General features: G+C 39.9%; 1 protein-coding gene across 13 annotated transcripts in view; it reads left to right on the plus strand.

Annotated features, from left to right (window-relative positions):
* Positions 1-15,099, plus strand: part of LOC126542781 (uncharacterized) — a 230,391-nt gene that overhangs the window by 16,715 nt on the left and 198,577 nt on the right. For 2 of the 13 annotated variants that reach the window (XM_055077429.2, XM_055077428.2), the window contains exons 5-6: positions 3,441-3,686; positions 13,489-13,760. The exons of 7 other annotated variants lie outside the window; for them this stretch is intronic. In XM_055077429.2, coding sequence (XP_054933404.1) covers positions 3,441-3,686; positions 13,489-13,760 — 518 coding nt within the window. Of the gene's footprint in view, positions 1-3,440; positions 3,687-13,488; positions 13,766-15,099 lie in introns of all 13 variants that reach the window. 4 more of the 13 variants (XM_055077430.2, XM_055077435.2, XM_055077431.2 and 1 more) reach the window with 3 other exon arrangements.

The following is a 15,099-nucleotide window of genomic DNA, read 5'->3' on the forward strand; positions in this document are numbered from 1 at the left end:
CAGCCAAATCAGCCAACTATTTTTGGTTTAAACTGAATAATTCTGAAGGAAGTGTATCAAATTTATTAAATTTAGTTTTGACCAAAAAGAAGACCAGGCTAATTTTGCAGAGAAAAATGGGGGGAAGAAAGGGTGATGCTTGAATATGGAAAATTTTACTGCATGGGTGTGGCATCAACAAGTCACAGAATTCATATTCATTCTTGGGACTAGTACATAAAAGCTTGTCTCTTAAAAATATGAATTAATTGTGTATAAAGCGCTAGATTTTGTTTCTTGGAGTTGTATTTAAGTGGGACTTAATGAAACTTAAAATGTCTACCTTAAGTTTGTATTGAGTTAAATATCTAATCTAACATTTTGGCATTGTTCTTACTTAGTGATCACATTGCTAAAAACACTTGTCACAGTTTAAGAATATTCAGCAAGGTGCGCTGGGATAACTAGGACATTTGCATAAGATTCACGATGGTGTCACCTGAACTGCAATATCTTTGTGTTGTTTACCTCTGCAGCAATTTCGAACTGACAAACATAAAATAAAGCCACGGTATATCAATATGATTGCAGTGGCTGCCAGCACAATACTGGCCTTTACAATTCGATACCATAGAATTTGTTTAATGAAGCTGGTATAAATTTGTCAGCAATTCAAAAAAATCTTTGGAATAGGAAGATATCATCTTGAGTTAAATATTTTTAAAAACTGAGAAATCTGAACTTTACTTTTGTGAGTAGAGTTAGTTGTCTATTCTATTCATAGTGATATTTGTAAAGCAAAGACTAGCTTTTACAGAAAGGACTTCAACTTAAGAAAACTGTACTTTATTTTTGCCAAGTAACAGGCATGCACCTTACCTCTGCACATGACCATAGTGAACTCGTTACACACGGCTATACCACGTTTTTTTGTCAGTTTTGCTTTCTGACGGAAAACTGTACAATATAGCATTTTTCTAATGGCCTTGTCGCTGCACAACACTCAAGTGTGTTTCTCCTTTTTGATATGAGTTTAGTGCTTAGATTGTCTACTGGAAATTGCCTAACAATTATGAATGCTGGCATCTCTGCTCTGAAGTGCGTGGTTACTTCAGTTATCTATTTGAGTTTGTAGGCTGCAAAAATTTCCTTTTCTATAGGTGGTGTCTCAAAAACGAATGTTGGCTGCATTTAAACCTTTCGAATACTGTAGAAATTATGCAGAAGTCAAGGATATTTATTTGCAATCTATGGTACGTAAGCAAAATAATCTAATGCATGAATAATAATAAAAAGCAATTATGATAAACCAGTATTTTCCAAATGTGCGCTACATATAAAGCGTGACAGCAGTGTGAAAATTGAGTTGGGGTGATTGAAAGAGCAACCAATATGTTTCTGAACTTTATTATTATATTGTAAGGCGAATGTAAATTATGGACACCTAAATCGATGGTTTGTGTTAAGTGTGACACAGCTTAGCCGCAATTCTGCAGAGGACATTAGGATGTGAAGGAATACATTCGGATGTGAGGAAGCATTTATAAAAGACTCCCAAAGTTAATTCTTCAGAAGTTTTACATGATGTGCTATGCTGGCTAAGTCCGGTGCACTTAAGCAGCTGTTATTTGGTCAGATGAAGGCAGCATATTAATTTCACAAATATAAATATGAAAAGAATGTTCCAGCTTTTAGATAATGATCTGTGAAGTTTCTGATTCACCAAGTTGATGGAGACCAATGCAGGACCAGAGCCAATATTTCAACCCTAAATAGGTTCACACCATCAAGCTGAAGGCAGTTGCTTTACATGCTTTCCAAGACAAAGAAAATTTATAAAGCTCTAATGAGCATGTGTGTGTGAATATGCGCTTTGGCTCATAGTTTGCTACTTTACATTGTGTGTGTGATTGAATCTCTACTGGCTTCTAATCAGTGAATAATAGTTCTTGTGCCTTGCAGTAATGGAATCGCTTGCTCTGTAATCGGCAATATCATGCCTCCACCATGGTGGCCATAAGCCTCCTCGAAAAAGTAAAGCAAATTCATTACGGTGCAGAATAATTATGTGGGTTCATTTAGCACAACAAGGCACAGACTTGGTTGGCCAAAGGCCAGGAGCAGCACGATGGCACACTTGAAGTCTAGCTATTCTTCATTGTCTTCACCTGCTTGCAATGATTTCAACATAAGGGTGCAAAACACACTGTGACGAGTGGCAACACAAAAAAATAGCTATGCCTCTGTTAGCGATTGACCTGTACCACTTGAACTTTAAAATACCTATACTATGGAGCGACCAGTACGCAAGTAAACTGTTCATGAACATTTTTTAATGAATTGCACATTTGTAATGTTTACACCTGGACATTATGTCTACTTGACCAAATAGCACAGTTGCACAAATGAAGTTTGCATAGCTGCTATAACTTCTGTAATATTTTCAAAAATGTTGCTCAGATTATTCCACCTACTGAATTGCTATGTTTAATGCAGGAAGCACTGTCAGCTCTTTGACCATTTGTATGATTCCTTATTGCTAGCATATCTCTCGCTGAATGTATATGCACTATTGTCAGAACTGTTCGTTTATTTTTCCTTGTATGATTTGACAACTAGCTGAACTGAAGTTTTAATGACGTCTTTAACCTGACTGTGCTACTTGATCACTTAGGAAAAAGAAAGAAAGATTGCTGCTGATGAGAACCTTTGCAGTTTATGTATGTGATCAAGTTTCCTTCAGCACTTAATCATTTCTGTAGATATTGTAAGGTTTGATCATCCTGTGCTTAGTTGTGTAACATTTGTAAAAGCAATTAAATTTTTTTTTATGTGGCTTAACAGAACATGTAAGCCTACTTGTCGCTGGACGCATGTGGCATCATTCACATAAGTTGATGGTTCAAGAGGATTATGGGTTGTAACTAAAATGAGTAACAGTGCATCACATAGGAAAAGGAAACTGACGAGCTGCTGACGATTGACTAAATTGTATTTCTAACAGGACACTATAGAAAGGCACCAAAAGAAAAGAGATTGAGACAATTGTGTAAAATCAAAGGATAAAATGGAATACCAATCATACGTGTAAAAAAAAAGAAATTTATTTGGATTGCAGTAATGCCATTTGCACACTTGCACACGTCACCTATCCTTTTCATGCATTAGGCTTCAAATACTCTTTTTTTGCTCCCCCTCGTTTTCTCCTTGTGGCACTGCTTACTGCACGGTGAAATTGGTTGACAGTCAGCATGTCGTCTGCTTCCTTCCGTATCTCCTGCTTCATGTGCTGTTAGTGAATTTAGCTTCTTGTCCCAACAAGCACAAGCTAGTTCTCTTTTGAAGATTAAGCAGGATGTCCTCTTAAAATCCTCACATGCTGAGGTGTTGAAACCAGAGCAATATATTTGGGGGCAGAATGGTTGGCACACACTGGTGCACCCTTTCTTGTTGTCTTTCAGCAACCCATGGCTGGCAAACTCTTGGAGTAGCTGCACGACAGTACCGAGGCCCCCCATCAGCTTCAGCTAGCTTGGTTTGTCGTCCACACTGGTGCAGTGTGTGCAATAAGTGCTACAGCAGCGCTGCAAAGCTGAGGCGGCATCAGACAATGCACTACCTGCAGCGAAAGTTTTACAAATGCTCGTACTGTCCACGACGCTACTCTTGGATGGAGACGCTGCATGTTCACATGAAACGCATCCACGGTCAGAACATGTCAGCCTGGCAGCAGTAATGCGTGCTTTTCTTGAGGCCAGTGTTCTTAAGAATTATCGTAATAGTATGTGGTTGTCAAGAAGGCAGTAAAGGCAAAAGACAAAATCATTCTTGTCGAGTACATTTGCAAAGGCAACCACCATGAAAACAAGGTGCCGGAGAGTTGTCACTGATAGCGTCAAGTCAAGAGCAAACCTGTAAGAGCAAATGTGTTTGGAACCTTATCAGGATTTGTTTGGTTTAATTTAAAATAATTCACGTTTGAAAGCTCAAAGATTCATTCTCGGTTCATGTTCTTCAAACCATGGCACTGTCTATGTTGTCGTGCAATGTCGGAGAGAAAGTTAAAAAAAATAAGGGATTGCTCTAGGCTAGATGCTGTCAATGATATCCCCTCTTGTTTTCACGGTAGGTGTCTTCTGCACATTCTTTTGCCTTTTCCTGCTTGAAAAGGTGAGCTGCAGGTTTAAGACTTGTTTTTGAATGCAGTGTATATACTTCTATTTTTGTGATCAACTACAAGAAGCCTCAGTCACCCATTGCCAAATTTTGTAACTGTTGCAGTTTTAGCATAACTCTTAGTGAAGGTAACCTAGCTGCTGTTTTGCAAGTGTAACCTTCAATCATGGCTTGATATTTTCATTTAGCATCTCTGTGGCTATAGTTGTACGTGTAAATTTTGAGTTCCATAATTGTCTACAACCATTGCTTGAAATATCTGATGAGAAATTATCAACTTAACAGCAACCAATAAACTCCAAAATATCTGAATCTATATACATCAATATCAGTGTAAATACTGCTTTTCATGTGTAAAATGGGGTTCTTTGAATGATGTCGAGCTGGACAAGTGGGATTTGCCTATTTTATGCCAGAGCCCAAAAATATGTGTTAGAAGTGTCTGCAACATATTGTCGAGACCTGAACAGAGGCTCTGAGTCCTGACAGCTCTGAATTTGAACTGTATATTTTAGAGTGCATGAGACTTCGCACTGTCCTCAATAGGAGGGCCGAGGTGGTGGTTTTCGAAACACTGGTTGCATTGGGGCTCTTGCCCATGGGTAGCTTGTGGAAGTCCATGGGACATGCTTGGGTAATGGTAATGACAGTGCTGCTAAGGCCAGCATAGATGAATAAGCATATAGCTGTACAATGGCCTGTACAGCAGCTACATATGCCGGTTTGACTCTGTTAGCTGCTACTACATTGTGCCAGCCATTGATGCCCCACAAATTTTTTCATGTATGCTTGAGCACATGTTAGAATCAGTTCTAGACGGGAGGGAGGGCAGGGGAGGTGGGGACTAAATTGTGTTGCAGTCCTGGCTAATGAAAACAACAAGGGCTCTTGTATCATGGCGGTATTGGACAGAGATGAGAGAATGTGTGACAATGATCAGCGACATAGCCTTGAGGGTTCAGTAGAGGATCGGGTGACTTGCTCGGCAAACACAAGGGAATGCTGTGCATCAGCCCTGAAGCTGGTCAGATCTGCTTTTAGAGCAGGGTTAATAACAAGGAGTACAATCAGAAGATGGGCAAACGAGCATATGGCATTTTGCGCAACTACCGTCAATGAAAAAACATACTTAAAAACCTTTGGGTGGGTAGGTGCCTCAAATAATTACCTCCCCCCCCCCCCCCACACACACACATACACAAAGAAAAAGGAAAAAAAAGAAAGAAACAGATACTCAAAATTTCTGAAATGCCATAATAATCGGGCTATTTTATGTGTAGTGCAGGACCGAGGCATCTCTGTGTGGTCTCCAATTACCCCTGTCTTATGTTAGCCGATTCCAAGTTATATCTCTGCATTTCAGAGTGTCATCAGACCAATTAAACCTTTGCCCTCCTTGACTGCATTTCTCTTCCCTTGGCACCAATTCTAATACTGTTATAACACACCAGTTATTTGTTATGCGCATTACACCACTCACCCAAATCAATTTCTTCGTATTAATCTCTACTTGAATGCACTGTCTTACCTTTCTTAGACACGCATTACTGTATTTATCTGAAAGTGTATAATGGCAACTAAAAAGGAGCTATGACTACCCAAGGCCCTCGAGAACATGGCGAATGATGATTAATACTTGGGTGCAGTTTGAGAGAAAATTAGAGCCATTTGCAAGGTTTCTAGTTGTGGCTCCTGTTCAACAGTGAATTTTGGGGGTGTTTAAGCATGATCCCAAGTACCATTTGAGCTGACGTCCTCCTAAAGTAGTTGATAGTTATTGTTGAGAACATTGGAGAAGTAAGGGTTGCATCCTTGGTAAGAAAAGCAAGGATGTCCTCCCCTCTTTTTGGGCATTGAAATTGTGAACAACTTTAATTAGGAACTTATACTGCTTGACCCTCTGAAGCTGGTGTACAAATGGTGCTGCTGAGAAGCGCTAAAAGCAGTGCAAAGTAAACCAAGACAAGGAAGAAACACAGGTCATTGCTTATCCGGAACATAGGACAGGACTTGTCCTGTCTTCCTTCCTTGTCCATGTTTCTTTCACATTGTTTTTTCACCGATGGATTCGTGCCAACTAGCTCGCGTTCATACCCTTTTAGCTAAAGATAAGTTGTAGTGTACACCACATAAATGGGTGATGCATTTAGATACTGAAACGTATGTTTCCGCTGTATTTTATGTTTGAAAGAAACAGTGATTGCTATAGGAATTACACAGCTTTCAGAGCTTGGCTGATGTTTAGCATATGAACCTGTCCTACAGTGGTTTGTGTGCCAGCTTCTCTATTTTGCTGATAAATCTGTTGGGTACATTAATGTGCCTTTGTTTAGGTGTAATAATATGACGTGAATTTGTCATCTGACTAGTGATGCCCACTGCAGGGTAGGGCTGCCAACTGTCTCTGAATTTAGTGGGATAGTCCCGTCTTTTGAGCAAATGTCCCGAGTCCTGATGTGAGCCAGTTGGGATGGCCAAATGTCCCAACTTTTGTTTATTTCAGCTGAATAACAGCTGGTAAACAAAATTTCTTTTTTATAATGCCTGATGCTCAGTTCAGATGCAGGAACATGGGAAAACACTTTCTTTGGAGCTCTGACCCTGACCTGTGCTCCTTAATTAAAAGGGGCCAACCTTGGCCATGAGTGCCTCTGGTAGCGCTGAACATGCCACCTTCCATTTTTGTCGTGGCTTTAGCTCTGTTGTAGGCCCTGACTGCTCACATTACCTTTATCTGTATTGGTAGTCAGGGTAGCCAGGCAACTACTGCGCTTTTCTTGCTGTAATTGCCACATGGTAGGACTTAAAAAAATGGTGAAACTTTGTTGCACATACAGACTGGCAGCTCCTGGAAATTAGGCAGTGCCCCCCCCCCCAATCTGGCTTCGTCCACTTAACGAGTTTGCAACCTTGCTGCAGGATAAAAGCCTCTCCCAACGATTTTCAATTGCCCCTTTCTCGTGAACGTTGTGATTGTCCATTATGTACAAAATACTTGGCTGTAGGTTTGTTGGAGCAGTTTCCCCGATGGTGCATTAAACTTTACGAGAGCACTCGTACTGTGCTGCCTGTTGTGGGCAATCTATTTTTGTGTACATTTGTTCAGAATCGTGCACCATGACTTAACTTTCTTCAGAGACTGACTTTTTCATGTTGACTAGTTGATATGCAACAGCTTTGTGGTACTTTGCTGCGGTCAGCATAATGAAGTGCGCACTTATGTGCTAGAGGTGTTGTTTCATGAAGCAGCAGTCAGTTATCATATTACCCCAAGAGTATTATTGCCCTCAAAATGGTAGTCAGGCTGTATAATTGTAGTAACTGTCATGTTGTACTGGCATTAGCTTTCATTGGTACCATGCAGTATCTTCTCGATGTGACACTTGTCCGAAGTGTATTCTCTACATGTTGGAGAGATCAGTGCAAAAAAGATTGACTAAAGGGCGTGCTTGCAAAAGTGCTTACTAATATGAAGAAATTTCAGAATAAAAGTAAATGAAAAGCTACTTCCAACTCAGACTTTGGTGATTTTCATTATTGAATTTTGCTCATTGAAAAGAGCTCATCATAGAAACATAGAGGAAGTTTGATGGCATGTCATGATGGCCAAACCTACTCACTGTGGTATAATGTAGCACCATTTTTTGCTTTATTCTATTCCTTATCATCCACCACTCATGATCAGCTGATCCTGGTGATAAAGTAGGCAGAGCGCCTTTTCTACCATTGACAAACTCTAAAAAGGAAAAAAAATATCATTTTTATATTATCCTGACCCTAATCAGTGCTGACAGACACGAAAAACCAGTGACTGTTGCCATCTTTTAACTATGACCTTTTATGCCATTTTAGCACTAAAGCAAAGGCTGTTACTCTGCCAAAACTAATAGCTTCGACCATATTACATTGAAAAAAAGAATGGTTAAAAACAGTAATTTGACACAAAATTAAACATTACTCGGTGGCACTTTTTCAAGCTGCAGTAAAACATTTATATTGTTTTGTTCATAAGTATTCTAATTCAAAGTTTGTGATGTGTAGGTTAATACTGTGGGTGACAATGAACAGAAACTGTGCACATTCCATCCCTCTTTATTCCTTGAAATGCTTTTTCACTGCTAAGGGACTTAAATGTTGACGGGGTGCTCATTACTTGTGCTGTGCCAGTCCACTTCAGAAGCACAAGTGGTGCGCAGGAGTTCAAGTTTTCCTTTCTTTTTTTTTAAAGTATTCTTAAGCTCTTATGTGCTAGCAAACCTAAAAGGCACAAAGTGTGTGCTTGGATATCAAGATATGACCCATGCTGTTAAATTTTTTCATCATATTGCACGGATGTAATGGAAGTGTTGGCATACAAAGTTCTTGTTCATGGTCTCGTGTCTAAATATGATTAACTTCATCTAGAGGTGGTCTGAACACCTGAGCGACAATGAATGCACTGCCTTTGAAGGATTATGCTCCCGAAACAATATTTAGAAAAGATATGAATGGAGATATGAGCATAATGTTCAACTTCCCCATTCCCCCTTAACTTGTTTGCCCTAGATGGGGGCAGTGTCTATGCAGCAATCCTGTCTATTGTTCCCCCCCCCCTTTTTTTTTTACATGGTGCTTTAATGGTAACCATTTGAGGTGGGCCTGTATCAAAGCTTACCAAGACCAACAAAGAAGTAGTGAAAGGACAGGTGGAAAGTGTTAACCGCCGCTAGCCCCTTTCCTGATCTGGGAGGGTGTGCATGCTTGCATACACACTGACACACAGAGCGCCAACTACCAAATGATTTATTTAAATGGAATGTGGACGCGAGCGCAGATATGAAATAATGTGTTGCGCATGCGCAGTAATTGCACCATGCCCCATCTTCTATTTCAATAAATCTATGGTAGTTGTTGCTCTATAGTCTGTTTCTCCTTTGTGTGTGTGTCTTTAGTGCTCTAAAATCATGTTTTCCAAATCATTGAATCAGCAGGAACTGAACGAAGGTTCACAAGCTGTGTGGCTTATTACAGAATTCTTGAAGGGCAGCTGCAATGAAATTTGGAGACCCGTAAAAAGCACTCTTTCTGATAGTTCCAGATACAAAGTATTCTTCTTGCAAAATGTTATGTTAAAAACATCAGGAAATGTATCGCAAGCAAATATAAGAAGAAAATATATATATATATTTTTTTTATCAACACTCAAAGAAATGTTGGTACTTCTCACCAGAAAAGACCCAGAACCTCGAACTTTGAGGATGAGTGCGTGTCCAGGAACACATGTCTAGATGTGACAGAAAGGTTAGCACACTTTTGTCATTCCGGGATCTGCAGAATGTCTGCTTACTATGAGGTGCCCATGTATTCTGCTAAAATGCTGTTCGGGCACTGTTAATGGAAGGAATGGGCAGGGACAGCGCCATGGCTTTGTCAAAATTACTTTGATTTTGTTTTCTGCTCATTAATAATCAGTTTAGCCAAAGTGAAATTTGGGTTAATCTTCAAGAGAGTGCTGTTGTGTTGACTTTTTTTTTTCCTTCTCATAAATGCCATTTAAACAAAATAATGCTATATGCAACAGTAAAGCAGCATTTTAGTTTAGTTTGCTTGTTATAATCTTGTGCAAGTCATCCTGAAGTGCAGAGAAATGTAAGCATTGGTGTTTATGCATATTTTCTGCTTATGCTGTGGCATGTCTGGCAACATATTGAGACATTTTTTTGTGTAAATTTATGTATTGTGTTTTGTCTGTTGCATTCAGTTGAAGCTTCATGTTTAACATTGGGCTCTTGGTCTTAATTTTTGTTCTTTCTACTATTTTTGGTTTGTGAAACAGCTTGTGAACAGACCACACATCAGAACATGGGATTTTGCAAGTGGCTTTGTTTCTTTTAAAACAAATTTGCTACTTCATATGGTTAGTTCTTTGTCTGTTACGAAAAAAAATAGGGATGGAGCTTTATTACTTGCAACAATTTCTTTTTTTAGAATTTATTCATTGATAAGATATTGAATTGCTCTTTAATGCCTGCATGTGCTCTTTGCAGATTTGTGAACCTTGTGTTAATCACATTTGATGGCATTAAAATGTGTTTTATTTGAATATTACAGCTTCTAAGCAATGATGTTTTTACAGAAAATGACATGTCTATAGTAGATTTTCTTAATTATGTAGCACTTTTGACTCTGTTAGGCCTGTTGCTTTGTGAGGTCATAATGAAATTTGGCATTACTCTCCAGAAATTAATTGCACAGGTGTACATTTCATGGAACTCTTTGGCCGTCATTGGCCCTTGCTGCACAGGTGTAGAATTTACCACTTTCTATATTTCTGAAAGAACAAAGATTGTGACTTGCTTGCATGCTTTGTACCGTGGTATTTGGTACTGCAGGTCCTGTGCGGCATCAGTGTGTGAGATTGTTGTATAGAATAACTGAGTATTGTAAGACAGAGTGATTGCTATGCGATTCCTTCTTGAGTTGCCATTAGCATTTGATGTGAGTGAATAATATCTTTCACATGCTGTAAAACGGCTGATCAGATAGAAATGTGCTCATCTAAATGACTGGCCCCTTTCTGGCATTAAATCTTTGCTATATAGTTTGTCTCTCCCAAAACCTTTTGGACTGGGGCTCTCAAACTTAAAAATCAGGTAAATTATAAAGTACACTACATTATGGTCTACTGTTGCAAGGAACACCAAATTCATATTCGACCAGTCATTACAGCTAAGATTTTGAACATAGTCTTGGAGACATTCTTTTTTTTTTCACTAGATGTCTACATTATGTTTTGCATGAACTGCTGCTTTTCATTTAGCTAGATGAATTGTTAAAGCGATAGTCTTAGCTGCTTAAGGTTGTTCCCTTGATGCTACTTAGGTGTTCATTTTAGGATAAGGCCATAGAATGCATAAATGTCTTGTAAGCTGCAGTGTGGCAGTGTGCGGTGGGGAAGTTTCCTTGGACAACCTCAGTTGTGTTGGGCAAAGGGGGGTGTAAGTACTCAAAAAGACCATGCAAGCCCCTACATGACAGTCGTGTGAGCTGCATGTTTGGCACCTTTGCTTAAAAATATATTTTCTGTGATGGTTATTCTAAGTAGTGTGATTCATCATTCATGTTCCTCCTGGTCGCTTTGACGGTAATAGTTGCTTTAAAGATCCAGGAACATGCCTCTTGTGTTCATTTTTCTTAAGATCAGATTTCTAGATAAATGCCTCAAAACAGTAGTAACTATTTTATAGAAAAAGGGCCTAATGACTCATGTGGCATCACAACTATTTTACAACTTTATAGCCTACAAGTGTTGATGCTTTTATTGAAATAGCTTACAGCGGTTGCTCTGCTGCATTTGCTAGTGGCTGCACTCTGTCAACTGGAGAATAGCATTTAATAACTGGACAAACATAATCAAGCCTTGTCATGGCATGCCATGCAACCTAGACAGATTTAGTCAGATATGATGTCACCTGCATATTTGGCGTGCTGTACTCATTGCTGGCAATTTTGACATTTTAGAAGTAGGGATGTAAGCCAAGTTTAAGTATACAAAGTGAACAGTGTAGCATCTAATGTATTCAGCCTGTCCTCTACTTTTTCTTCTTCGTCTTTTTTTCTTCTTTAAAACAATATCTTCCTTTGTAAGTTACCCCACTTTTCCGTATCGGGTGTGTGTGCTTCTAGCCTCTTTCATGGGCCGTTGCCAGAAAAAGTGGGCCAATCCCAAAGGTAGTATGGTCTAAAGCCATTCCCGTTAGTATGGGCAGTCTAAAAATGTGGGCCAATCCTGAAGATAGTGCAGTAAAAAAGTTTAAGCAGTCCGACATTCCATCTACTCCCTCACTCCCCTTTTTTCTTTTTTTTTTCTTCGTACAGCTATGAATGGGCATTATTTGCCAACTTGAGCAAAACTGCCAGTAGGTGGTGTCCACATTACACCCCCTCCAGTGATGGTTCCATAAGAGTAATGGAAACCATAGCGTTTCATACAATAATTACTCGAGGGAACTATGGCACTATTGTCTGTGGGAGCTGCAAGGAGGGTGGTTCAGCCAGCATGGGAATGATGTGTAATACATGGATTTGCCAGAACTTTGTCCTTTTGGCTTCAAATGGCATCGTCAACTCATCATCTTAAACAATGCACTTGTGTAATAATTAACTAAATAAGCATTATTAAAGTTGTCTGATGGCAGGACTCGGAACACAGGTCCTTTAGCATGGAAGCCCGATATTGAAACGCCAGGGACGCATTTATTGAAACGCAGTTATGCCAGGGATGCATGCATCGACAAGCGGCATAGAATGGCTTTGTCAATTTCTCGCAAACAAGCGAACACATTGAAATGCTTGCTGCATTTCGATTTGGCCACCTCAACAGGCACAACCACTGCATTTATTAGCAATTGTGTCTGTTTGCAGAGTCTTCTGCTCTTAGAAAGTATAGACTGCACTTAAATTTAGGACAATGAAGGCAGATAAAGCATAATAAACAAAGCCACAAGAGCGTCTGAATCCACGGGCACGAAGATCACACAAATTTATGTACTACCCATCATTCCCATGGCGGCTGAACAATTGCAGTGTCAGAGTTCCCTTGAGTAATTATCGTAGGAAACTGTAATGGAAACCAATTGGATGTAGCACCGAAAGGAAGGAAAAGTGAATGTAGTAGCAACTGTGCATTGGTGCCAGGGCTTTCTTGTATAATTAAACAGGACATTAACAGATATGTAAGCATTATATTTTTATTAATCTTGGTCCAACTAATAACACTGCAACAAAGTTGTAAGTGTGCAACAGGTTTTGTGCAGCCCCCGAGATCTCGGTGTTTTGCTGTCAGAACAATGTGTTTTGCCATAATCTTGAATGCTGGGTGTTTGATCTACTGTAATGCTGCTGCTCATCCTTGGCCTGGTGAAACATACTGTTATGAGTCTAAATGTGAGAAAAAGCAGTGTTTATTCTACTGAATTGAATTCAGTGTGTCGAGACATGGATGGATGGATAGTCATAGAACTACTTCAAAGCAACTGTAGGTGTCTGCTTACCAAGGCAGCATTATTAGACTGTGGGCAGTAGTGAAAGCATTGGTGACGAAATTGTGTGTGTGTATTGGGCACTACATTAGTGGCTTTCACCTTCAGCTGTGCTTCAGTGTGTGCTGTGGTGTGCATGATTTCATCAAGAAATTAAAAGTGCATGAAGAAGGTGAACAGGGATGTTCACCTTTTTCTGCATTGTTGCAGAACCTCAACTTGGCCTTGCTGTGATTTATATGTTGCGTAGTTATGACTTTAGCTGCACCACTGCTTGCCCATCTGTTCCTTTCCTTTTGTTCTGTTTGCGCAGCAGTGTCACAGTTCTACTGGCGGCCACGGAAGAAGACAGGCACATTTCGTTGTGACGTGTGTGGCAAGCCCTTCAGCAACAAGGCTAATATGCAGCGCCACAAGGTGCTCCATGCAACAGTGCGGGATGTCTACTTTTGTGACGTCTGCTCACGGCCCTTTTCTTGGAAGAGTAGCCTCGAGAGACACAAGCGTGACATGCATGCTGCACTGGCGAGTGGCTCTGGAGCACAGCGCAATGAATCATCTCGTGTGCATGGCACTTTCCCCAATGTGAGGTGACATCTTGGTGGCACTAACCGGTTTTGTGAGTCTCTTGTGCGCTGCTGAGTGGTACTGGTGCAGCTGCTCTCAGGCACCTTGATTTTCAGTGTTTGTACATACAGACAATGCTGGAAGTGCTTCCACACGCAAAAAAGAGAAACTATTTGCCATCAGAAAAAGATGTGGTATGGTCTATTCGTGCAGTATATTGTGTTGAGTACTGCAGAGGAAGAAAAGAAAGCACTCATTTGCCATCAGCAACAAAGAAAGTCTCCTTCTTAACAAGCTGAGCGTGGTTCACTTTTGTTTTTATAATTTGAGGTTCTCGCATGCCAACAGTTGCAAGGTTGTTTTGGTTTGTTGAACTCTCTTGACCTTGGAGGCCTTATGTATTCTCTTTTTCACTGGGAAGAAAGAAAGCTCCTTATTCCTCAAGAAAGGCTAATGAGGCATCCGTACCCAATTGGACGTATATCTGTCTATTATAAAGTTACATGGACAGTAATTCAGCAAGACAGGCTAGGTATTGAGAGATTTTATTTCCTGCTGCTTTCACTTGTTGACTGCTACCATGTAGCTTGCATCACAATAATTATGAAAACGTGAGCACTTGCCTGACATCCACCACATAGCATGCATGCATTGTAGGTGTTCGTAAAAGTTATGAATGCATTTATGCTATGCAGCTTATTGCTAATGTGTTCTTTGGCAGCAAAGTTTTTGGCAACAAATATACTGTTGCCAGAGAGGAAAACTCGAGAATCCGTGTGCTTGGCATCTAGCACTCGTGACTATGGCACTACCTTGCCGGTGCCGGTCAAAGTGACATTTTATTATTTGTCATATATTAGTGAGTACATGTGCGCAGACATCTTTTATTTCAACCTATGCATTAAATATTCGTTGAAATTAAGAAAGTAAAACCTGACATGCTGCTGCACATAGCTATTACTGCCAATTCTTCTGGAAGATTCCATTCACTGTTTCCACAATTGTAGGTGCGGCATCTAGAATGCCATTTACGCAGCTTTTGTGTGCTACACACAGGTGTCAGCAAGATAATAGCACATTACAAGTAGGAAAACACTGGATATCCTTGTTGTCAATGGAGCTGTGTTGTATGTCCTAAGTGTTAGTAGGATTGTTCAGTTGTGTTGGGTTTTGGAAATGAGTTTACTTGCTCTGAGCTTGCATAACACACAAACACTCTGCAAGTGGCTGGATAGCTTTAGTAAACCACTGGAATAATGTAGCAATTACATATCAGCAGCTCACGTGAAAGGTTCTGCTAGCCTGATTTACCAATGCAGGTAAAAACATTGCTATAGAGAAAAAATGCATGCTAATA

This window comes from Dermacentor andersoni, chromosome 2 (genome assembly GCF_023375885.2).
Source record: "Dermacentor andersoni chromosome 2, qqDerAnde1_hic_scaffold, whole genome shotgun sequence".
NCBI lineage: Eukaryota > Metazoa > Arthropoda > Arachnida > Ixodida > Ixodidae > Dermacentor > Dermacentor andersoni.